The sequence below is a fragment of the Haliotis rubra genome, unplaced genomic scaffold (genome assembly GCF_003918875.1).
Source record: "Haliotis rubra isolate DU_JTF1 unplaced genomic scaffold, ASM391887v1 Scf1438, whole genome shotgun sequence".
NCBI lineage: Eukaryota > Metazoa > Mollusca > Gastropoda > Lepetellida > Haliotidae > Haliotis > Haliotis rubra.
Window position 1 is genome coordinate 1 of NW_025765379.1, and position 27024 is coordinate 27024.

A 27024-nucleotide genomic window follows, 5' to 3' on the forward strand; every position below is an offset into this window, starting at 1 on the left:
TTTGCCACGTATTGCCTGCTGATTGTAGCTTTGAAAACTGCTTTTGTGCAGCTCACATCTAAGTTTGATTCTAGCCGACCTCACCAATCTCAAACATACAAAAAATGTTTTGCATATTTTGTTTCCAGTTTAATTTGTGATGGGCTTCATTGCTAGTCAGCTTGGCTATTTGTCCGAACCACAACATACGGAGACAGATCATTTAGCAGACCGGTGCTGTACCTGAACTGATTACCTGAAATGTCAGAAAATCGGAAAATATCAACAGTTTTGATCTTGCCGCAAAACCATCCTCTTCAAACGAGCATCTCGACTAAGCACATGAGCAGGACTCTGATATGTAGCTACTATACAAATGTTTAATTTGATTTGATTTTGATATACCCGTTAGAAACCCACCCCACCCCACCTAATTTCATATTTATACACATCAAAACCCCAAAAAGATATTTGCGAAAAGACATGATACAGAGGACAGTCAGAGATTTTATATCGATTATATATCAGGACGAATATCATTTCTGTCATTTAGCCAACATTTGTCAATTTTCTTGGTTTCGCTAACAATCTTTATATTGGCAAACCCTCAGATTTTTAGGACCTGTGACCTTGGAAAATTATCTCCCGCTGTCACTCCAGGCATTCTCAATTTGTGTCGGTGAATCACGCCAATATACCTTGGTACAAAGTTTGAACAAAATCCATCATTTCTTTCCTTGTGCTATCGCCCCAACAAGCTTGAGTTTGACGTATGAAATGCAACGAAAACAAACACCCGCGCATTTACGAGTGATTAAAACTGCTATTACACCCTACGTAAATATTTATTACATCTCACCGCAACGAAAAATTATTACAATTTTACGTAAAATGTTTATTACACCTTGCGCATTACACCTACGTCAATTTTATTACACCTGCCTTTATTACAATTTACGTCGTAACACAAGGGATTCCCATTGGGTGAATATGAGCGAAGGTTGGTGCACACATTTTACGGACACTAGACGCCAAAAGAAACGTTACCCTCCTACCTTTATGAATTACTGAAAAACTATCAAAGATATTTTAGAAGGTTTTAGTTTACAAAGAAATTTACAAGAAAGCTTAACAACACAGCTTTATGCAAATCACGAAAACAGAATTCTCAAATGCATTCATATTTGGGTGAAATGCATCTTTTTTCAGAAGAGCAATTGTCCTATATTCGTCCATGCCGAAATAAACCAATAATAGTGATTTTGATGTCCAAAGAAAGGTTGAAATAAAATTCTGCTTTGGGACAATGATAAACCATTTAAAGTCACCATTTTTCAACTATTAAAACAAGAAACAACTGTTGTAGAGTGTGTAAAATTGTAAAATAATCATTCCTATGATTTCAGTCTTTTAAAACATTTTCTGCTGATTTGCATTAGTGAAAACAAGTAAAACGTGTCTTTGATATTGTGAAAAATGTTTAGGAACATCTACAATTATCTTTGTTAACATTTTTGCTTACCAAAGTAACATTTTTCCATTTCCATTTTTACATAGCAATATCAATCGCCAAAACGCAGCAATATTCAAACAGTATTTACATCCATTTCACATGCAGAATGATTCTATAGGGTATAAAGAGAGCCTAGAAGACATGATCTGATACACAAGTACGAGAAATATGCCACGATTAACAGCTGAAGGGAGAGAAAGAGCCATTGGGATGGTGCAGATGGGGTCGACATACAATGCTGTTGCCAACGCCCACGGATGCCACCGTATCACGGTTATAAGACTTATTCAGGGCTTCAGACAGACTGGGATCACCGTAGACAGACCAAGAAGTGGACGTCCACGCATCACAACGCCAGCTGAAGATAGGTACCTCCGTCATAAAGGAAGGAGGGTAACGTTTCTTTGGCGTTTAGTGTAAAGGAATATAATTATACAGGCAGAGTAAAGCATATACCGTCAATATGGCCATAGATAGACCCTGATGCCAGTGGTTAGTTGCACCATGTCAGTGTCATCAGCATATAAACGAGGTGAATCTGTATGTATGCATACAAGGAATAGAAATAGACTCAGAACAGAACCGTAAGCCCCCAGGTGGTGTGTATCTCAACACGAAATAGAATATAACCCCCTACAGGCACATCTTTGTCGCGGCCTCCAGAAATTGTAATCTTCATCCAACAAAACAATATTCTTTGAGTAACGCAGTGTTGTGGGGTACCCACGCCGAAACCTCGCAGTCAGCTGCAAATAACGGGTCCAAAAATTAGTCACAGGAGAAAGGAACGATAATTCTTCCCGAATCGAAGGCTTCTTGGTTATTTGATATACCATTTAACATCTTTATACTTTGCAACACGAAACGATTATGCAAAAGCAATGTTTAACTTGATAGAAAGGAAATATTACCACTGCATCGTAAAGCAAGATAATCATTGTGTACCGCTGCACAAGCATGCAAATATACAAGTGTAAGCATGGAGGTGCTATCTACGAGAATGCATTACAGGTATGTGAGTGCCCCATTGACCAAGTTGAGTCATATTACTAAGGACAGATAGATTGTGAAGTGGCCTAGAAAATGCTGTGTTTTATTCCAACAATGATTCTGTGGATCTACCCTTTAGTATGGAGGACGCACAATTACGCCACATAGGCTGGCATTATTTAATAGCGAATGCGCCTTTGATATATGATGGCTTCTGTCGGCAACAATTATATATATTCATTTCGCATACATGTATCATTATAGGTTTGTTTGATTTCATTTGAGATTCCATGAATTGCTCACTAACGTAAAAATCTAACCATTGCAGCAAACCCAAATTTTGCAGTCACATGAAATCGACAGACCAACTCTTGATGATTTGTCTCTTGGGCTAATTTTGGACAAAAGCTAAGTTTAACAAATGATCATTATTTTGTTGTTACTTTTCGCTATTTTGTACTGCGTGAGTAAGACCCTGTTGGTGCAGTGAACAGCCAGGGTAATCAATAAGCGCGGTAGGGAATTCAATTTCACACGTGCAATTGACGCACAGCTGCTCTGATCTTACCAATAAGTGGTTCCCTCGAAAATATATGAGACAAATCACCAGAGTTGCTCCGTGGTGGTTTTGGCGTGACCGTCCAAAACCCTGGCCTTCGAGCATAATTCCTAGATTTGTAGGTCAGCAGAGCAATTCATCGGTCTCAAAATGAAATCAAACAGATTTCTTGTAATTGCTCCAGTTTTAGGTGCGCATACTGGTAAAGCAACGTCTCAGAATGGTGGCCACTGTAACCAACTCGAAAAATCAACTACAACAACGTTGTTTCATCATAATGTGCATGGATGCTATTTCATAGCCTTGGCGCAATCTAGTATCAAATCTTGCAGACGACAATATCAAATATCCAAAGCCAACAAAGTAGCCATTACATGAATTTCGTTTCATTATCAATAATTGCTACATGCAATGTAACAGTAACTACATACTTCACATCGAAAGGTAATATTTCATCAGTTCTACCCTCGTAAATACAGCAATGATTACCACTTACCGGCGATTCTCAATGATCTAAGCAGCCTCAGCCATTACAGATGTTGTTGTAGGTTATTGTTGCACTTCCTTTGTGTAACACAGTAAACGCACTGTCCCAACAGGCAATACCCGCATAGTAGAGACGCTGGGTGGAATCTATATTTATCGCCACAACACCATCGCAACTCTCCAACCTCGTGAAAACCTCGGTAGGCTTCTAGTAAAGTTTAGCTGATATGATGTTTTTAACATAATTAAAAAGCTATGATGGATCATAATTCATCACAGTTGAAAGTAATCCAAACTATATTCTGTCAGTATCAGATGTGTCAAGAATGTGGATGTCAGAAAAGGAAGATATATCACAACCCAGTGTGCCTTTCAGCATATCCTTAATGCAGTTGAGATCTCAACTTCAACGGTGAGACCTAAACTGTAAGTTTGTTGAAAACCGAAGTTCAGCATCGATTAAAACTCAGTCTAAATGTAGCTTTGCGGTGAGCTAGAGGGACACCATACACATTACTTGTTCCCGGAATACCGGTGTGGCCGTCAAAAGTAACAATACTTGACAGATGATATGGGTATACTTTTGATTACAAAACGTGGATTTCTATTTGAAGAAAACATAAGTGGTTATTCTCTGGTATTTAATAATTTTCAATGACAAAATCGACTGCAGTTAGCCAGTTTTGTTCAATGTTAACAATATTTTATCCCGGCTTTATCTCCATTAACATCAACTCTCTTGATATTTAACCTCTTCTGTTGTTGGTCTTCCATGAATTCATTTCAAGCACTCACTCGATTTTGCCACATATAGGAAGTGCTTGGTTGTAATGATAAAACTTGAAAAGTGACCTCCTCAGTTACTTTGCAAAACGCACAATATACAATATATAACATCACCAACCAAACATTTAGCCTATAGTTCCAAGGGCACATAATAATCTTGTCAAATGAAAGTTTGTAGCTGTATTGCTGTATATTTATTCTTTAGCACTGAAACTGCATTTCGGTATACATTTTCACTGAGAACATATGTTTATTTGTTTAAATACGGTTACCAGAAAATTCTTATTCACAGTCATTGTATCTGGTGTTCAGAGATCCGTTGTTCATTGACATATTCTTGGAGAACATCAACTTGCTACAGAGACATCCACATAAAATATACTGATTTATTTTGATGCTTCGAGAAACATTAACACAACCTTAATGGACCACCAGTCCTGGCAATGGTATAACAAGTACCAGTTCCTTGTTTAGTCAGAGCTGTATTCAAAAAGTGACATCCACATTACTCTTTTTTAGTGAATGTACGCTATGGAATGGTATACCTGTCGTTTACATGTTGACATATTTATGTTTTAATATGTTAGTGTATTGATGGAAAATCATAAAGTTTTAAATGTTATCTACCTTTTCAAATAGTTTGTATCTACAGCAGTAAGTGCTATATAATGTGAAAGTCCCCTTATTAAGTATCCTTTATCCCCTAATATAAGGAAAACTAACTTTGGCAATGTCCCTTGAAAGACTATTTGAAAGAATAGAAAAAAAACAACACATAAATTTATTACCTTTACTAGGCTCAGCAGATATCTAGATTGCTAAATGTGATTATTACACAAGTGTTGGTAATGTAATACTTTTGTCACCACTTGTCGAAATAGCGGCGGTTATTTTGAACGCGTTAAGCCTCAGAGGGTCAGCGTAACCAGTCAATTTAACCTGACTGATCGCATGACCGCCATGAGTCACATGTCTGATATTACACAATGAAGCACTCTGGGGCTGATACAACGTTCTCATTATCACTCTGGGTTTCCGACAAAGAAAATTATCGTCGTCCTAGACTTTTATTAAAACACGCCCAAATGTCTCACATCTGAACTGCAGACACACACATGCATATGGTTAATCATAATAAAAGCTTTTCATTTAATTCCCATGTGGCCAAAGAATTCACCTTAGCATATATGCATGTACAGTGAAAATTTAATGAAATAATAATTATATATTTGGAATTGTTGCTTTATGGCAATGTAGACTTTAAAATATACATGATTGTTTTCATTGTTACCATAGAAAACATTGTTTCTGTCGTATTTTCTATCTTTATTTATTTGCATTGTATTTGTATTTTCTGTCTTAATATGTAGGTATACAATATTATATATATTTTGAATACAATAAATAAACTTACTGTGACAAAGGTAACAAAATTGTTTGAATATGAATTGTCTTCCAACAGAGAACGACTTCTTTCTGTCAAACATTAAGACCATATTACCTGAAAACGTCCAATCGCATTTTGAAAACAAAAAACGCAATCTTTTATCCTCTCGTTAACGGGATTTATATCTTGAACTTTATGGAACATTTTAGACTCATTTATGCTGCTTGATATTATTACACTAAATACAATTTTGACAGACAATAGGGCAAACGTTTAGAACGCCTGACAGCTATTGGATCCGCTGGCGTTGATTCTTAATTTCTACGACTATGAATAATAAACGAAAGGTGTCATTCACGGGCGGAAAGTGCGACGTTATACTTCATTGTGTTGTATGTGCAGTTGGAACTATTTTTGTCCCATTTCCGAGGAAAGACTTTCTTTGAGTCACTCAGAGCTACAATTGGCAACGGAAGGTGAGTAATGGATGTGGCCAAGTTTCCACCCAAAATCACGTTTTTTTGGGTGTATGTACAAACTTTTCAAACTGTCTATGAGAACATATATTTAATGGAAACTTAAATGGATAATCCAAGGGCAGATTTGCATCGACGAAGTCAGAGTTAAGGAACAGGGACATGACGATATTTTCATTTTTATTTTAAACTTTTGTATGGATCATAAAATCCTACACATGGTTCCTCGTATGTAAATAACAACGATGACGTCTCGTTTTATATCTGTATTATGTATCCATTGATCATGGACGATCAATATACCATGGGCCGATGGCCTACATGTATCCTTTACAAATAAACAATAACCAATCAATATGTATCCGGTATATATATATATATACTCAGCAGCAATAAAAAAACGCCAATACTACTTCAAAATTAGATAGGCACTGTAATCAAATTATTACAGAAATGGACATGATAAGCGGATAAAAAACATTTTGTGTGCAATATCTTGACACAACAATGCATAACCTAGCACAATTTCGAGACATTACGTGAACGTTTGCAATCCATTCAGACTCTTGACGTCAGTATCTAGTGTTACCACCACGAGTAGCAATAACTGCAGTACAGCGTCTATGCATGGAGTGGACCAATCGATTGATGAAGGCCATTGGCACCTGGAACCACACTCTGAGAAAGGCCTGGCGCAATAGATCGGCTGTGTTCGGCCTTGGTATGACATTATTCAGTCTCCTCTGAATTTCATCCCAAAGATGTTTATTTGGGTTTAAATCAGGACTAAGGGCTGGCCACTTCATAATGTTGACACCGTTGTGCTGTAGGAAGTCCCATGTAGCTCTGGGAGTATGGGCCCAGTCGTTATCACGCTGGAAAATGATGTTCCGGTGACGTGCGAAATGTGGTATGAATTTGGCGCCTCGTCTCCCTGGACCAAGGCTCGGGAACACCACAGGACCCACTCTCTGGTTCAGGCCTATTCCATCCCATACCATGACGCTTGCACCTCCCCATGAGTCTCTTTCCATAACACATTGGTCTGTGTAACGCTGGCCACGTCGTCGCCATATCCTTGTTCTGCCATCAACAGTTGATACGCAGTACCGACTCTCATCTGTGAACAGAACAGTTCTCCATTGCCTGTATCGCCAGTTTTGGTGTTGTAAGGCAAACTGTAGACAATCACGCCGATGACGAGGGGTGAGGATAGGTCCACGGTAAGGTCTACAACAATGGAGGTTCCCGCTGTTAAGACGTTGGCGTACTGTATCAGTACTGATTGGTCTTCCGTGTGTTCCCATTGTCAGGCTCTCTGTTTCGGATGCCTGCATGAAGGGATTCTGTACATGCTCTCGCACAATATGGCGGCCTTGTCATCTTGTGGTCACCCTTAGTCTGCCCGTACGGGGGTATTTGTGGTGTTGGTGGTCCGGAAACGTTGCTGCAGCCTGTAGATGGTCCAAACGTTGACCTGGAAGTGATTGGCAACGGCTTGTTCAGTGTGGCCAGCTTCTAGTCTTTCTAGCCTGGTTCCTCTGAGCTGTCGTGAGCGCATTATATAGGGCTGGTCCTTGTGAACAGCACGTACAGCATGAGTTGCATGAAAAACATTGAGAACACCGTGCCATCTCCGAGATCAAGTTGCGTTTTTGAGACCATTTCCTGCGTTCCATTCTGGGTTTGGGAAGGAATGTCTTTGCTCAGGTAAAGTTGGAGATGTTGTCAAAAATATACAATCAAAACATTAAATAAGTTTACAGCTATCCGTTTCTGCGACGGACGGACGTTTCTTTTGCTGCTTAGTATAATATGCTTTCATGGGGAAGTCGAGGGGAAGTTACACTTTGCCAGCCTGGTTGCTCGTTCACTTCTGTGAATGGGATTTCTCACGAGGCTTGACGGAAAACCTGTAGTTTTGTCGTGACGCACTGAAATCAGGTATAAAATGATGTACCTGGATAACTGTGGTTTAACAGCAATTTTGTCTTAATCGTTTGATTTGAGGAGGTATTCACGGTGAATAAATAACCCATACGTAGCAATAAGTCTTGGTATTCATTTCTAAATGATGATAATAGACTGACATTCAGATGTTCAAATGGAATTGGTAACAATACATTTAAAAACATTTGATAAAAAGTATATACATGATTTACGTGAAAAATCTCTTCATAGGAATCAATGTTTGAATTTCTTGTCTCACGAGAAATGCAACCCTTGTGTTTTCGTATGTATCAACATGTCTCATTAATCCACGCGGTGATCGTATAAAACAGATTTATATGGGTATTTAAGACATATAAAATCAAGAAATTGGATGTTGTGGGTGTTTATTTCACCCAGAATATTTTCTGCTTGTCTAAAGGAAAAGGCTTATTCAGTACAACGCAACATCAAGCCATGTACATTTTGTCCTACGGTGTTGATTTTGTCGATATTGTTGTCATAACGACCGCAATTCACGCTCAAGTTTATTGTTTCTCAACTGTATTTTCATTGTTGTACTCTGAGCAGTAAATGCAACAATGAAGAGTGTTGCTAGTATTGATCGTCGTGAAAGATAGCTCACAGCTCAATAGGTTTGAGTGTTGAGTTCCCCTTCAGCCTATCGCAGTTCTGACCTCCTAGATACCGTATCTAAGGAAATCAACATGCGTAATATATGTACAAAACAATGCCACACAGGGGTACAAATAATGTGGTAATATTAACCTTATAATACGTCTAAACACGTTGAATACTGGACTCATTCCCACATTCTCGAAATGACAATTATCAATGCAGAAACTATGCAATAAATACTTTTCAGTAATATCTCTTGGTTTGAAGAACAACTTATATTTTTAGATGTTTAGATACCATTGATACCATTGACCATAGCAGGCTTATAATTCTGTCTCGTCTCAGGAATAACTTTACTATTGATAGAATAGTGAAGGATTGGTGTACGTCTTACTTGCCAAATCGTCATCAAGCTGTATTCATTGATGGTTGCCCTTGTGAAAAAGTGCATCTCCAAAGTTCATCTCCAATGTGGTGTATGTAATGTGAATGACGGATTGCTTGTTTTTGAATTTGGTGCTATGACTTTTTCAGTTTGTAAATAATAGTATAATGAATATATGAGTTTAAAATGTGTATGCATTTAGACTTGATCTCGTCACTATATGGCTGGAATAATGCCTATGTGACCTAAAGCCCAACTCATCTCAACTCAGCTCCAATGTGGTGTTATGCAAGGATTCGTACTGGGACCTGTCCTATTCACACTATACACAAAGGATCTAGGGACTTGTCATTCGCCAGTTTCAAGTGAGAAACGAGAGTTGTAGCGGATAAGACTCAGCTTTATAACAGCTTCAAACAAAATCCAACTGACGCACATTCTGCAACAGAACACATGGCAGAGTGTTGTGACCAGATCAAGTCATGGATGCTCACAAACACGCTGAAGCTCAACGACGACAAGTCAGGGTGCCTTCTTGTAGGGACTACAGCTCGCCGGGAACAAACCAACATCAAGTCGTTTCACTTTGGCGAAACCTTTGTTACCTCTATCAAACAGTGTTAAGGATCTTGGCGAGTCTGTAGATCCGTAGTTGTCATTGGCCCAGAAAATATAGTTTCTGTCGTATTTGCTATCTTGCATATGTAGGTATACAGTATTATATATGTTTAAATACAATAAATAAACTTAATGAGACGAAGGTCACAATATTGCTTAAGCCGGCATCATGCAAAACAGAACAACTCCTTTCCATCAAATAGTAAGAGCATACTATCTGTAAACATTCAATCGCATTACGAAAAAAACTCAGTGTTTAATCCTCTTGTTAACGGGATTTTATATAATAACATTTATGGATTTAGGATATTAGCTGTTTGGTACCACATCATTTCAACTCATTTATACTGCTTGATATTATTACAGTGAATACAATTTGCATCAAAGTTATGGACCTTAAAGGTGGCAGACAAAAGTACAAACGTTAATATCGTCTGACAACCATTGGATCCACCGGCGTTAATTCTTAGTGTCTCATACTACCATTCAGTTTCTATTACTATAAACAGAACCCCACACCTTGGAACATGAGTTTATAATAGACGTTGTCATTCGGTGTGCACAGACAGAGGCTATGTCTTTAACATTTATCATATACTGAAAGCCATTAAAAATGCAATTTGACATTCATACTTTCTTTACTCACACTAATTTCAACATATATAAACCGAACTGGCAGATATGTTTTAAGTGAATAATTTCATCTGAACATGTCCAGTCAACAACAACATCAGTGACACAACAACGACATTACACAAAGGGGGGTCACTTGCAGTCAATATCGTGTGTGTCCACCGTGATTGAGTTCCACAATTCCTTGTGCTTTTACAGGGCCTGAGTGCAGGAAATGCATATGCACAACGTGTTTTATGAATGTGGTTGTGTTTACGAGAAATGTCAAAGGTTCAGTTTTAAGTATCAAAGTTCATATGAGAGGAATGCTCCGTGACTCGAACTCGAAATGGGCCAGAATAACAGCCTTTTATCCCTACATCCTCTGTATCGCAGGAAGAAATCTTCAATAGCACTTTTGTGAGTTTCAGGACAACAAATACCAATTGCGTTTTTAATGGCTTACAGTATATTTTCCTATGTGTCCTATGCGTACCAGCATATATAAACGCAAAATTATGACTGGTAATATATCAAGCTAGAGCTAAATCTTGCTCCTTCATCAGGTAATGTTTCAGAGCTAATTCTTGCTCCTTCATCAGATGAATGATGAAGGAGCAAGAATTAGCTCTGAAACGTCGTGTAAAGAATTAAAAAGAAGTTGTTATCCATAAAACGTGTCATGTATTCATGTTCGTCCAACTTCTAAATGTCTTTCAAAAACATCAATGAAGAAGCCTAAAGTAAAAACACAATATCAAATGTTCCTATTCAGATTAAGGATATCGAAATTCTAATCATCTCTCGGTTCTTGTACAAAACGCCTCTCACACCAAGAGACATGCTCGGGTTCATATCTTCATCAACGAACACGACTAATTAGTTCACCTTCACATGTCAAGGAATCGTGATTGAAAACTATTTTCCAAATAGGAGCGATAGTTCAAATCCACTGTTTATGAATCATTATGAAACAGGTAATTCGGGTGTTGCAAATGTAAGAGTAGGATACTATCCTGTTCACAGCTGGCACTCGTTGGGAAATCAAATAGGCCCGAGAACTATCATTGGTCATCCATAAAAACAGATTCCACTTAGCGTAAAATCATTTGACAAAGCTCACAAGAAACCACATTCCCAGAATTGTTCTACCCATTGGGTAGGTTCTTAATGGTAGTAAACTGAAGCCCACAACAGCATTGAATCAGTCTAAAGGTAGTTCCGTATTAAAATTCCATTTCAGTCAGTCCAATCCAACATTTTCTGACAAATGCAATTTAATCATTATCTGTGGAAATAGCGCGGTGTCGGGTACCGAACAGTTAACGTCATGTCCCCGAAATCCTGTGAATAATGTGTTTCATTACAAACAATAATTGATTCACCCAACAAACACTTCAATGTGAATCACAATATAAACGCGTATATTCTGTCCAGCACCCTGTTCCTCACTGACATTTGGCATCAGTTAACATTATATGTTCCCCTCGATCGAACTGTTGTCGGGCTACTCCGAGCTATCGTGATGGCCTATTCCCAACAAAGGTGTGTGCTTTAAACTTTTGGTGTGGACGAAGTACCATTCCCTTGCAGTTGTTGTTTTTCTGTGTGTTTAGGAAGTATAAAAAACTCTTTCCTCATTCCTGTTACTGAAATTTGCCATTGTTTTTTCCCCTACGTGTTGAGGAAGTATATAAAACTCTTTCCTCACTCTTGTTACTGAAATTTGTTCCATTATTTGGTATTATTGGAAATATTTCACAATGCATCGGTACATGATAACCGTTTCTGAAAGATTTGTAAAGAATGAAGTGACGCCAATATAATGAAATTACGAAATGAATGAAATCCACAACAACATAAAGACCCCCGAGTTTCAAATACACACAACAAGGTAACATTTGTAACAACTGTTATTTGATTGGGAACTCGGACTTGAGTTTACTCAGATTAACCCTTATAATCGAGTGCTATTCAAAGCATATGGATATAGCCACAAACATGATGGGCGTTTTGTGCAATATGTTCAAACATATTTTGCTGGAATAAATGCTACATACATTTTATGATGTAATTGTATTATACTACGGACGATCTATCCACAATATTTGTCAACTTTTCAAGGTACATAAAAACACTGGTGCAAATTTAGTAACATTCACATTGACACTATTGTTTGAAGGTAGTGCAACTACCTAACTTCATATCTACCTACCCGCCCCTCACACACAAGCATGCATGTATACATAGATACATACATAGGCACGCACGCACGCACGCACACACACGCACACGCACACACACACACTTACATACATACATACATACATACATACATACATACATACATACATACATACATACATACATACATATATACATACATACATACATACATACATACATACATACATACATACATACATACATACATACATACATACATACATACATACATACATACATACGTATGCATAATTACTACTAAAGTGCCGCTCAGAATGGCCACTGTAATCTTGTCTTGCAATCAACTTCTACAACAACGCGGCTTCGTCATAATGCATGGTCGCATTACTTTTTAAGTGCAATCTGGCATCATACCATGTAGACCACTATATCGAAATTAATGCTATTATTAGGAATATGTCATCGTCAATAATTGCCATACATGTAATAAAACTACATATTTAAATCGGAAGGGGTAATATTTCACCAGTTCCTACCTGTAAATAGAGATATGCTTACCACTGAAGTATTTCTCAATGATCTTTAAAGCCTCAGCCAACACATGTTGCTTTGCATTCAGGCTTTACATCGAATATCGTCCCTGTAACACAATAGAGTAACGTATTGTTCGTGTGCTTTTCACTGCGCAATAACGGGGCGCTGGGTCGGAATTTATCGCCAGCTCACTATGCAGCTCCTCAACCACACGTGCAAACTGTGCACACTCGGTAACGTTAGGGTTTATTTGATAGGATGTGTTAAGTAAGGAGATGTTTGATGAAACGTATCATCAAAAGTTATGATGGATTATAATTATGATTTTGAGAGTCATCAAACTGTATTCTGGCCAGATGTGTCAAGGATTGAATGTCAGATGTGTCAAGGAGTATATGATCACAACTTCGTGTGCCTTTCAGCATATTCTGTATCGGAATATCAACCCGAGATATCTTTCTTCTTTGAAAGGGACTTTATGTAGTAAAGATCTCAACTTCACTGTTAAGACCGAAACTGTAAGTTTGTTTAAAAGTGAAGTTAAAAAAACACTGTTGATTACAGAACTGAATCTAAAGTTAGCTGGCGGTAAGCTAGAGGTGTTATCAACCATTACCTGTTCCCGGAATACCTGTGTGGAGTACAGATGATATTGGTATGTTTGTCATCACCTAATTTGATTACAAACTAGTGGATTATATTTAAAAGAAATTTGAGAGTGGTTTTTCTCTGACATTCTATCATTCCCTGTGACAAACTCGATTACATTTTAACCAACAATATACAGTCCAAGTTTATCTCCATTAACATCAACTCTCTTTATGATTTAACTCTTTTGTTGTTGGTCTTTCATTATTTATAACAGTGGCTCATCGGTTTTTGCCATGTAAAGAAGTATCGGCTGTAATTTGCACTCTAGAAAGATTGATTAAACTGGCATCTCAGTTACTTTGTAAATATACAATACCTGACCATTTGGTTTGGTTTGGATGTTATTTAATGCTGCACTCAGCAACATTCCAGCTTTATGGCGGAAGTCTGTAAATAATCGATTCTGGACCAGACAATCCAGTGATCAACAGCATGAGCATCAATCTATGCAATTGGCAATACATAATAACAACAATCATACTTTGTAGCTGTAGTTCCCAAGGGCACATAATCATTTTGAGGAATGGAGTTGCGTCGCTTTATTCCGGTATATTTTCTTTGAAACTGCATTTCGGTATATACTGAGAACATATAGGTATTTTGGTATTAGATATGGTTGCCAGAACATTCCTGTCTTATTCACAGTCATGGTGCAGTGATCAGCGATCCTTTGTTCATTGACGTAATCTTCCAGAACATCAACTTGCTACAGCGACATCCACATGGAAGATACCATGTGCAACACACTACTTATACTCATGGAAACGAATAAAGGGACTCATGAAAGTACAAATGTTCCTTTATTCTTTTCTAGGTTTCTTTGCATGCTTTGTATGGCAATGTGAGTGAAATTCTGGGAATAAATAAATGAACACTTGAACTTTCATGTGTTCCCTTATTTCATGTGTGAGTTATACTTTAATGTATGAACACATGTCTAATGAACCAACAGTTCTGGCAATGGTATAGCAAGTATCAATCCTTCATGTTGTCAGAGCTGCACTCAAATCATGATCTTCTCTGTGGACCTACTCTAACTTGATGCAATGGCATGTACCTGTATATCTTACGTTACATGTTACTGGTCGATACCGATCTTGGTGTCGACATTCTCTCCTAGATTTCCGTTATGGAATGGTATACCTGTCAGCTAAAGAATCTAATTTGACATCCAGTCTAGAACTGTAAAACACACCGTAATTAGGGATCGTTCATAATTTATGGCGGGGTGTGGGTGTGGGTGTGTGGGGGTGTGGGGGTGTATGATGATGATGAATTTATACGGGTGGGTCATCAATTTTGTACACACCAAGGCAACTGGGGGTTGGGGGTGGGGGGTCAGCAATTTTGTACATAAAAATATGTTTAAAATTATGCTTAGAAATTATGGATGGGAAGGGGGGGTCACTGATTTTGTATATGACATGCAGGGGAGGGGGGTGGCACTTACTTTGTGCATACATTCTAAGGGTTCATTCACATTGCTCATGCTTCTCCATAAAAATCGTAATCACCCCTTAGCCATAAATTATGAACGGTCCCTTAAGCTGATGTAGTTATCCTGTGACGGTCACGTGACTACCCCTCCCAAAATATCTTTTCGGCTTTGCCCAATCAGCTAGGGTTAGTAATTATACCTGAATCTAGATTGCTGAATGTGATTATTACTATTTCACAAGCACGCACGCACGCATAAACACACTTACATACACACATACATGCATGCATGCATCCATTCCTCCATACATCCATCCATACATACATACATACATCCATGCATGCATGCATCCATCCATCCATCCATCCATCCATCCATCCATACACCCATACATACATACATACATACATACATACATACATACATACATTATGTCTACACTACTCTGCAGCCTCTCTTGCATTGCTATTTTTAGATTCCAGGGTAACTGCAGCCGCGTGGAGAATTTCCGAGAAGGTGCTAGTTTCTGAGAATTACATGACCCAGTTATTTCTGCGTTACACTATCGACTGCTGTACACCATGTAACGAACATAGTCGTAATTGATGAACAGTTTTACTTTAAATACATGGAGGAATCACAGTCGCAGTCTAAATATTATGTAATGATTTTGTAGTTTGGAGTTCTGGGAATGATAACAGCAGACTGATATCAGCATACTCCTACTCAGGATAAGTATTCGTTAAACATCAAAGTAAGTCAAAGGGATTAAGTACACCTCTAACGAAGACTCACCTGGAGACGTGACAATTGTTCCAGTTTCTTGTACAGGTATGGATACTGTACACATCCAGAGCTGTATTTTATGGGCGGAAAGTGCGACGTTATACTTCAGTGTGTTGTACGTCTAGTTGGAACTATTTTTGTCCCATTTCCGAGGAATGGGGTAATCAACTTTGTAAGAGGTACTTTTCTTGAGTCACTCCGAGCTACAACTGGCAACGGAAGGTGAGTCATGAATGTGTATTATTTGTGTGTATGTTTAAGAGACTGTTTAAGAGAAGAATTATTTAATGGAAACTAAATGGTTAATCAAAGGATATATTACATCTACGTCAGAGTTAAACACCAGGGACATCAGGATGATATTTACCCTTTTCTTTTAACTTCAACCTTTCCTCAGGCCCATTTTTTATATATTTGATTATATACATCTGTGGGAAATAAGCAAGCCTAGGTTCCTCAAACATAAATAACATCGATGAGGTCTTTATTTATATCTGTACCATGTAGGCGGTATTACTCAGTTTTCATGGGGAAGTCGAGGGGAATCATACCCAACAAGGCTGCTCGTTCACTTCCGTGTACGGGATTTCTAAAGAGACTGGGTGGAATACCTGTAGTTTTGTCGTGACGCACCCAAATCAGATATAAAGTGATGTACCAGGATAACTGTGGTCTAAACAGCAATTGTGGCTTAATCGTTTGATTGGAGTAGATATTCACGATGAATAACCCACACGTAACAATACGTCTCGGTGTTAATTTCTAAATGATGATAATAGATTGACATTCATAATTTCAAATTTCAGCGGTAAAATACATTAAAACATTTTATAAATAGTATATACATTCCTTTACATGAAAAGTATATTCTATGTATGTATGTCCTAAATTTTTAGATTTTTCACAATGGAAATCAAATATTGAATTTCTTGTTTCACGAGTAATGTCACCCTTGTTCTTTCGTATGTGTCTACAATCTCATTATTCCACTTATAGAGGTAAGACACACAAAAGTTTATTCAGTACAACACAACAGCAAGCCTTATGTTGTTTTTCTTTCCTCCGGCCTTTATAACGACAGTAAGTCATGCTCGCGATTGTCAACTGTATTTGCTGTATCCAAATATAACAAACATATAACATGTGAAATGTGTGCATAATCTTCACTCCTAATTCAGCCAACGTCAGAATCACATGCCTCTATCCAAATCCCCATCCTATCCCGGTAAACCCCTAAACACCAATCCCTGTAACCCTGAACCCTAAACAACATAAGCTTACATATCCATGCACACGTACATCCAGTCGAGACGTTTACATGGTTTGCTGGTTGAAGACATGATACCGTTATCTCTTTTCTCCAGACAAAATGAGTCGGGATCGGCACCGTGGAGTTTTACCAGCAACATTTTGCTTTGCTGTGTACATGTTTCTCCTGATACGCCATGGTAAGACACAATATCTGTATAGTTGAAACGCGTTTATAATTCAATCTTCGTGAATGTATCCTTTACTATTATCACTGCAATACCATATGTGGTACTCGATCCATTGTTTCTACACTTTTCCTTTCCTTAAACATATGCCAATGAAAAGGTCACTGTAAGTACTTCTCCAATTATCAATTGTTAGTTCAATTGTTTCTTTCACGCATTTCCTTTGTGTAAACTATGACAATGGCTTTCATGTCTATACATTGACATTTCAAACCAAGGCTCACACTATCAGGGGTTGTATCAATGTATTGATTTGGGCCACCTTCACTTCTGTCTGGAAGTACATTATTTATAATTAAACACAATTCAAAAGGAAAAGACCAATATCATTGATCCTGTGGTATTGTGATGTAGCTGACCTGTCATGATGAAGGGCCGAGTGGTTAAAGCGTTAGCTCGTCACGCCGAAGACCCAGTTTCGATTCATCACGTTGGTACAATGTGTGGAGCCCATTCTGATGTCCCCCGCCGTGATATTGCTGTAATATTGCTAAAAGCGGTGTATGACCCAACTAACTCACTCACTCTTATGTTGAAGGTGACAGTACAACTCCACGACACTTGAAGAAGGAAGACTGTGTTAACTACTGCCACAGCGCAGACCAGTGTCCCGAGGAATGTACTGACTGTGTCAGCGGCTTCTATGGGTCTGACTGTAGATGGAGCTGCCGAGGAAACTGTTTGAATGGACGGTGTGCCCTACTGGCCAATGGTCAAGCCGTCAACTGTACGGAGGGGTGTGTGTTGGGGTGGAGGGGGTTAACATGTAGTACTTCATGTAAGCGTCCGTGTCTGGAGTGTGACAGATACACGGGAGATTGTGTGGGACAATGCAGGGATGGTTTCTGTGGACCTGAGTGTTTACAGCGATGTCCATATCCGTTTTCAACGTGTGTAAAAAGTTGTGTAACGCCGAGGAAACTGAAAATGACTGATGCAATTGGGGAGACACATGGTAGTAACAAAGAAGGTAAGGAGTTTACAAGAACACTTACGAATCGAACCGTATGTATGTGTGTGTTATCTGTAGTTTCATGTCCCACAATTAAATATGTAGTTCCATAATCCGCAGTGCCGTTCTTTGATGATTAAATTCGCAATGAACTAGTGCAGAAAAGAAAGTACACATCTTGTTTGACCAAACTTGAAAAACGCAAAAAAACATTTATAAATGAACATCTGTAAAATTTGAATAGAATATTCAAGTCTACAGCAAATGTACACAATTTCATTTCATAAAGTCGAAAGTACCATTTGACTTACCGAAAGACACGGTATCAGAGTTTAAACTTTTACACAAAGCAACAAGGCGTTTTTTCTGCAAACTGTCATCAAATGTTGAATCATTAGTGAGTGTGACCACCACTGGCTTCACTACACGCCAGGACACGTCGACACATTGATGATGTAAGACGACGAATGACGTTAGGCGTGATCCGTTGCCATTCCTGTAGGAGACATTGTTCCAGTTGTTAAGCGGTGACAGGTGTCTGGTAGTCTTCAGGTTTGTCGATCCAGATAGTCCCATCAGTGTTTTATGAGTTTCATGTCGGGAGAACATGCTGACCAGATTGTTAGCGTTATGCAGAAAGTCGTTTGTCAGTTATGCTGCATGAGGCCTTGCGTTATCGTGTTGGTAGATAAACGGGTAAATGGCAACACAACTGGTCGCAAACTTCATCCCTGTATCTTCGAGGATTCAGGTTGCCAAGAATAATCACAAGTCTCGTTTTAAGACTGCCACAGATCCCTCCCCACACCATCACAACCGGCTCAAAACGGTCGGACTTGCTGAACGGTGAACATCACATGTCGTAAATCACGCATCTGCTAACATCGAACTCGCCTGGCCCATGTCAATGGACGACGTCGGTTTTGAAGAGTCAGGTGCACTCTACGGTAGTGTCAACGTATTCGAAAACCATGTTCTCTTAGTCGCCGGTACGGTTTCTAGTGCCGTTGATGCCGTTGACGTCACCGTTGCAAAACGATTTCTCAGATGAATTGTCCGTATGTGATGATCATCACTGGAACGTTGTGACACGTGGTCGACCACACCTCGGCCTGTCTGACGTATTGCCTGTTTGTCTTAGTTGTTGCATCAGTCTGATGGCAGTGGCTCGGTTGCAGCCACAGGTTCTCGCAATGTCGATGTGGTTAGCTCCTTGTTGGGCCATTCCGACAACATCGCTCTCTCTCTCTCTCTCTCTCTCTCTCTCTCTCTCTCTCTCTCTCTCTCTCTCTCTCTCTCTCTCTCTCTCTCTCTCTCCTACTGTGTCGTGTAGGCTTTTTTATACCGTCAGTATGCACGTGCACTTCGTGTTACATGTATGGTTTGTCATTTCATGTTTTAATTTTGTGAATCATTATGTAATAATTTGTTGTGTATGGTTTCTTTTGAGCACTAGTTTATATTGAGCCCGAACATCCTAAACAAATCTCCCTTTCTGAGAATATAAAGAAATATACCACAGTCTGAGATAATCTTATCTTTCTACAGGTTTGAACGCGAATCCTTGCACGGAGGAATTTGGCAACAATTGCATTAAATGCAATCAATGCTTTGAATGCCTGGAGGGGTATTATGGAAGCACGTGTAATCAGAAGTGCATTGGAAACTGCCAGTTTGACTGTGATATCCAAACGGGTCTCTGCAGAACATGTAAAGATGGCTTCTACGGTGACAACTGTTCAGTTCCGTGTTCGACGACATGTTTAGGGGAAGCTTGTGAAAGATCAACTGGGGCTTGTAATGATGGCTGCAGAGAGGGATATTGTTCTGCTAACACTGGATGTGACAAACCTTGCAATGCCATTTGTCCAAACAATTGTCACTTTGAAACATGCTCGTGCTTACCGTCATCTTCACCCGAGACTACGTCCGCAACAGCCAGTTCCCCTAAGCAAGGTTGGTTGGTTTGTTTGTTGTTTAACGCCCCACTCAGCAATATTATAGCTACATGTATATAGCGACGGTCTGTAAATAATCGAGTCTGATCAATCTAGTAATCAATAGCAATATCATCGATCTACATATTTGGGATACGATGACATATGTCAACCAAGTCAGCGAGCCTGACCACCCGATCCCGTTAGTCACAATTTCCGACAAGCATGGGTTACTGAAAATCAATTCTAACTCGTATCTTCACGGGTCCATAAGCAAGGACAAAGTCAGGTTAAATGTAAGTGTTTAGACGACTGAAGGAAGCACATATATAGCACATTACGTTTATATAGGTGAGTGCAGATATTTAAGTACTCTATATGACGATTCTACACATTTTAATTAGGCCAAATGATAATGTTGTGTCACTAAAACAATAAATTGATTTGTCGTGTGACATTGTTAACATTGTTACCATATCATAGTTTCAACATTCTCCTCATTAAATAGAAATGGATGAAAGTTTTAGGTAAAACGGGTGTGTTGTGTCTGATATATGATACGTATCTACTATGGACACAAACTCTAGCGGGTTCAGCTTCTTATGAAAGAAAGATAAAATATACTGATAAGGACACGTTTTACCCAGAGGATATGCTTAATTTTTTAAAAGAGGAAAACATTTCCAAACCATTATGAAAGTTATCTGATGTTTGTCCATATGGATAAAAGTCGGGCTCGTTGTTCATATTAAAAGTGGTATGTTTGACAACCTAAAATATAAAGGCAAGACACATTGTGCATAATGAGTCACAACGGTGGAAGTCAGAAAACGCAGAAAACAATATTGGAGGTCTCGGAACATGAAAAGATTTATGACCCGAACGCATTTTCGAATAAGATATAGTTCAAACAGAATGCACATACGGGATAGAATAGAGATATAACAGAATGCACATACGGTGAAGGTATAATCTTGAATCTAAGATTAGTCATACTTATGTGTTGTGTATGTGTCCAGAAGTCCAAAAGTTGTAAGTGTCAGAAGCAAAGCCGAATTTATTTATTCAGTTCTGACAGTCTGTAAATCATCGTGTCTGGTTTCTTTTCGGGACAGTTTTTGTTTATATTTATGAGCACATCGTTCCTGATGTTTGCTGTTGTATTCAATGAATATTATTACGTTGGATTTTAGATGTGCGAATATTCTATCAACTTTGCCTTTGAGTAACAATGATACATTTACCATTGTCCCTATTCAGGTGGCATAGTGGCAGCTTACTGGATCGGCTCCTTTCTAAACACGATGTACCTCGCCATCTTCATCATCTTCATCGTATACGGCTACGAAAAGAAATGGTGGACTTCACTAAACTGTTTCTGGTGAGTTGTTTTTTAAGAAACAAACGTTTTTAAAACCAAATCGGATAAAAATGAGATGCATTACTGACTGGAGGAAAGGAACCTGTCTATGACGAAATTGGTCTTGTAGTCTCAATATTCTGTTGTCTGTTTTATGACATGGTCTCTTATAGCTTGGTGCCGCTTGAGCATCGCGAGCATGGTCCTGTGCCCTATTTCAGTTCTGCGATGTGGCAAGGATAACCTCAGATTTGTAGTGGATTTATTTCTCTATATTCTTGGACCTTGGTACTACTGTCTCATGACTCTCCAAAATATAAGTTACTAAACAAACTATCATCATTTGTTGTTGTGATTTTCCCTGTGGAGTTTTATGAGGGTAAAGTAACAGTAAACTGATGCAGTAACAGCCCCAAGGGCGGGAAGCACGTGGTGATAGTTTGTTAAGTAACTTTTTTAATTTTGGAGACAAACGTTATTGAAACTATTTTCCAGAGTTGGTCTGGTGTTTTCATTGCATTCCGTGTTGAAAGGAATGTTTAATCATTAACCGATTTGGAGTTAGATTGTGTTTCATCGGTATCATTTTGACCGAAAGAATTTATACAGGATGCTCAACAAAATCAGTGGTTGCTTTTGGGGGGGGGGGGGGGGAAGTGGAGAATGAAACAGTTTATGAAAAAGTAAAGTTGTTGACAATATGAATGAAACATAACATGAGAAAGCTTAATGAACATGCTACCCACCCTAATCATTGTCACAACCTTCTGAGGTGATAGTCCAGAATACTAGCTATATCCTACAGACACATGGAAGTGTTATCTTTTGTCATGTGCGTCATCAAGAGGCAAAGTCACTTTAGCTATCATGACTGTCCCACTCCATTCGTGGGTGTTTTCTACTCTAACGCCCTACTTCACGTTCTAATAACTGGCTGTCTAACAACTATCCGTCAAACAAAAGGGAGATAACCGATGCATGACACCGATGCATGACATCCCATTTGCATGGATCGAAGCACATTGCTGAGTTGCGACAAACAGTATATTCTAAATAATATTGAAATTTGGTAGAATCCTCTTATAGTCTAAGATATAGAGTTTCTACACATTTTCCACATGCGGTATTTCATTTCAGTCAGAAAAAGCCAGGGAGCGAATCAAGTGAACCAGATCAAGGTAAGGATATGTTTTTCTCTTTGGTGTCTGTTGGATATGTGTCTGCTCACTGAAGCAAATATTAATTTAGTTTAACGCCTTGAAAACAAAAGGCTTACAAGACTTAAAAATAAAAGAATTCTTTAAATGGCATAAATTTGCCAATGTATGACCATCGAGGTATTTGTATTGGTTCGATAGCTCGATCAGTGTTAATATACATGTACCTGCCTACCTGCTATGTAGTCACCCGCATAAATTGACTGCTTTAAGTATTGTTGAGTTATCAAATTTCAATTTGGCAAGTCCGTTACACATTAACGATGTCAGCATTTTTTTCTCATGCATATTTATGTATTTTCAGCAGTAGATCCCTTGTCCGGCAAGACATCGCATCAGGTAATATCGGTGCACATTGTTTGTGATAGTTCTATTTTACTTTCTTAAGCGACTATTGACATTCTCCAGGAAACAAATATGGTGCATACTAATGTGTCTTATAAAAGTCATTGAACCTACACTGTCTAAGTAAACTTAGGCTCAGTATTATTCGTTACACTGATATACTGAGTCTAACAAAACCTAGTAGAAGGTCGCGTCAGCTAACCTTTTGGACTGACCAATCAGAACACAGCTTACCAAATCGCGAAAGTTAACATTCGCACATACCGATTGAACCTTTACCTAAAAAACTCGAACCATTCCAAATGCTGTTTTCCGCACGATCGCTTCTGAGTGATACACGCAATGAGTAAACAGTCGCTGAAAATAGCGTCTTTGTCACTATTCAAGAATGTCATCCTTCGAAAATATTAGCAAATAGTAACCATGTAATTAGAAACCCATAAGCGTATATACTGCAGGTCAAATATCTGTGTTTTATGCGGATTTCGTTTGTTCATAGATCAGTGTCAGCGACCAGGGAAGAGAAAATCCAAAACCGTTTGTCTGATTGGTTAAATCCGTTCGGCCGTCTCGCGTTTGATTGGACGGTCATAGGTCGCTCAAAGGTTAGCTGACGCGACCTTCTACCAGGTTTTGTTGGACTCAGTATAGCAGTGTAACGAATAATACTGAGCTTAAGTTTACTTAGACTGAGAACCGACACATAACATTCTAAATAAAGATAGAAATGACAAAAAAATGTAATATGTGATTCTAAGATGTCGATATCAACGCTGAAACTACTCCCACGCATATGACCACAGGTACAATCAAATTTGTCAAGTTGTATTCTCCAACACTTGACCATCTCACTCACTATCGCCCCCAAACTGATGAGTAAAGCAGGCGTCGGTAAAGGCATTCGCCTGGACGCTTGTGGACCCTTGCACGATCATCAGAGGCGTCCATTTAAAACCAGGGCCCAGAATACTGTCCCAGTCTATGAAGGTCACCTGGAAACAGAATTAGACGTATCGCTGGACGCCGTGGACGGATGTTATATTACAATATCTTATAGGGGCGGTGGGATAGCCTAGTGGTTGCTCGTCACGCCGAAGACCCGGGTTCGATTCCCCACATGGTTATAATACTTGAAACACATTTCTGGTGTCCCCCGCCGTGATATTGCTGTAATATTGCTAAAAGCGGTGTAAAACTCAACGCACTCACTTACTCCAATATCTGGTTGTGTACGGTTCTGCCATTCATGCCTCATAGCCAGGAATCCTGTGAGGTGTTAATATAATTGTCTTGTTGGAGTGACGTCGTACGTGACACACAGTCCCGTGGCAAGTCATGCATATGTGTTCTGTCTTGATGCAGATACCACACCCAAAGAGAACATGATAGTTACCATTGTTCGTGTTTGGGCACTGGAGGTTTGTGGCATAAAGCCGTCAAAGCTAATGTGTCTACAAGCACCTGAAAGCTAAACAGTAATTGTGTACTTTTCACATTTCACAAGCTACAGACAATATGTACGTGCAGGTTGTAAATTACGACCTTGAAGTAGTGGAGATGTCTTGATGAATGTGTATTTTAATTTCATAAAATGTTTCTATTTAATTCTGTATAAGCTAGGTTACATGTTTTGTTGGTACACATGCACACTGCTGTATTACATTTTTGTCATGTATTTTGTGTAAGACGTTGTTACGTGTATATCCGAACCAATTCACTATTGTACATTTTATCGAGGACAACGACGAGTTAGGATTACAACTTACATGAGTTTGCAGTTATCGGATATTTAACATTCCGACTTATTGCATTCATTTCAGACTCCCGGGGACAGTATGACAGAAGACGAGGCGAACACAGTTTCAAGAACCTCAAAGAAAAGCTGTTGCAACCCTGTGCAATCCATAGGACGAAAAGCAAGAGGATTAGCATTAGCATTAGTATGTGGCTATGTCTTGATGAATATTATTGTGTGTGTAATACTTTATTACAACATGTAAGGCAATTCATATGTATCACTATGTATGCACTCTTGCAGTTTTGTAAAATAAGAATGATTGAACCCCTCTCTTCATCCCCACGATAGGATGTTAGTGAACAATTTCGACTACATAAGGAACGCGGGGCGCGGTGGGCGAGCTGGCTAAGGCGCCAGGCTAGTGATCCAGCGATGTTGAGGTGTCGGGATCGAGCCCACCTGTGACCGGGTGTAAAAACCTTGGAGTCAACTTTATGTGCAGACTCTTTCAGTGTTGTCACAACCCCTAGTATACAGTACACAACCCTGTGCACTTGAAAGAACCTACGAATCTGTTGGTATATGACCAGATGGTGGTCACATGAATACGTGCAAACACCTAGTTCCGGGTATAGCAACGTGCAGTGAACTTGGATAAAGTACTGTGACTATGTGTCCTAGTCCACCAAGCTGTGAATGGGTACCTCGTTAGGATGAGAAAGCCACAATAACTCGGTGCGCCTAGTGACAACCTCAGAAGAATTCCTGCCTACAATCCTGATCTTGTCCTTTTTAATAAACCCAATGAATTTGTTTATATCATTGAATTTTCTGTCCCTTCTGACAGCAATGTGGTTGACAAGATTCAGGAAAAGCATGATAAATCTTTTGACAAGATGAACGATAGAGACCTCCAAGTGCCTAACAGACAGTGGATCTCCAACAATGTGTTCCTTTTGTGGGGAACAGCATTTTTTGAGCTCGTGTAGAAAACTGAGAAATAAGCCAAACGCTGAAAAGCTTGACTTTTTCAAATCAAAATCTGTGTGCTTTGGATGTTTATCTCCAGGGCATTTGAGTAAACATTGTAACAACAGACTGAAATGCAATGTGAGTGAACGCATGCATGCAGCAATTTTATGACAAAGACAGCGTTGCATTCAAGGTTAATGCTAAAGACACTAAAACAGATGTGAAGGTTGCTTGTAATAACTGTGTGAACATGTGTGAAGGTGTAGCATATGGTTGTGGTAGTGGAGCAAGTGTCTCTTTGCCTATTGTGCCTGTCAGGGTGATGCTGGACAATAGTGATAGGTGTTATGAAGCCCCATGCGTTCCTTGATTATGGAAGCTCTGCTTTATTTTGTACAGAAGGTCTGATGATAGATTTAGGTGTAGAGAGTAAGAACATTCAGATTATGTTGCTGACTATGAGTCAGAAAAGTTAAGTTCAATGATATACAGTGACATGGTTGGTAGTGACAGATTTGAAAGGTGAAAACTGTGTAAAGTTACTCAGAAGGTGATTCCAGTCAACAGAAAAGATGCATTTGATTGTAAAGCTTTGGGTAAGTGGTCTTAGAGGAAGTTAAATTGCCACAGATTGATGCTTAAGTACAGTTGTTGATAGGAAGTAATGTTCCCATTGCTCTAGAACCATGGCAGATCATAAACTCTCAGCAAGGTGGACCTCATGCAGCACGGACTCTTTTGGGGTGGATTGTCAGTGGTGAATGTGACAATATTGATGAGAACTGACAAGAGTATCAGTGGACAGACTTAGTTTATTGGAAAATTCAGAAAACCAGCTAGTCAGCCAGAACAACCAAGACTTCAGTGAAAGACTTATAGATGACAAGCCAGAGATGTCTAAGAATGACAAGCTGTTTATGGACATTATGAACTCTGATGAGCTGGTTTGTGGACATAATGAAATCCCTTTGCCATATAAGCAGTCATCTGAAATTTTACCTAGCAACAGGCCATAAGCAAAATGCAGGGCTGAGCAATTAAAAAGAAGTTTC

At 39.0% G+C, this 27024-nt stretch overlaps 2 protein-coding genes across 2 annotated transcripts in view; both read left to right on the top strand.

Annotated features, from left to right (window-relative positions):
* Positions 1–4010: 4010 nt before the first annotated feature.
* LOC124269296 (multiple epidermal growth factor-like domains protein 11) lies at positions 4011–25460 on the top strand. Its single transcript, XM_046704302.1, has 8 exons — positions 4011–4015; positions 17320–17403; positions 17990–18421; positions 19952–20359; positions 21601–21721; positions 22838–22878; positions 23222–23256; positions 25083–25460. The coding sequence occupies exons 2-8, from the start codon at positions 17325–17327 to the stop codon at positions 25260–25262; spliced, it is 1296 nt and encodes a 431-aa protein (XP_046560258.1). The 5' UTR covers positions 4011–4015; positions 17320–17324; the 3' UTR covers positions 25263–25460.
* Positions 6137–27024, top strand: part of LOC124269295 — a 51477-nt gene continuing 30589 nt past the window's right edge. The window contains exon 1 of the mRNA XM_046704300.1: positions 6137–6176. The gene's annotated coding sequence lies outside the window, so the exon portion shown is untranslated. The remainder of the gene's footprint in view (positions 6177–27024) is intronic.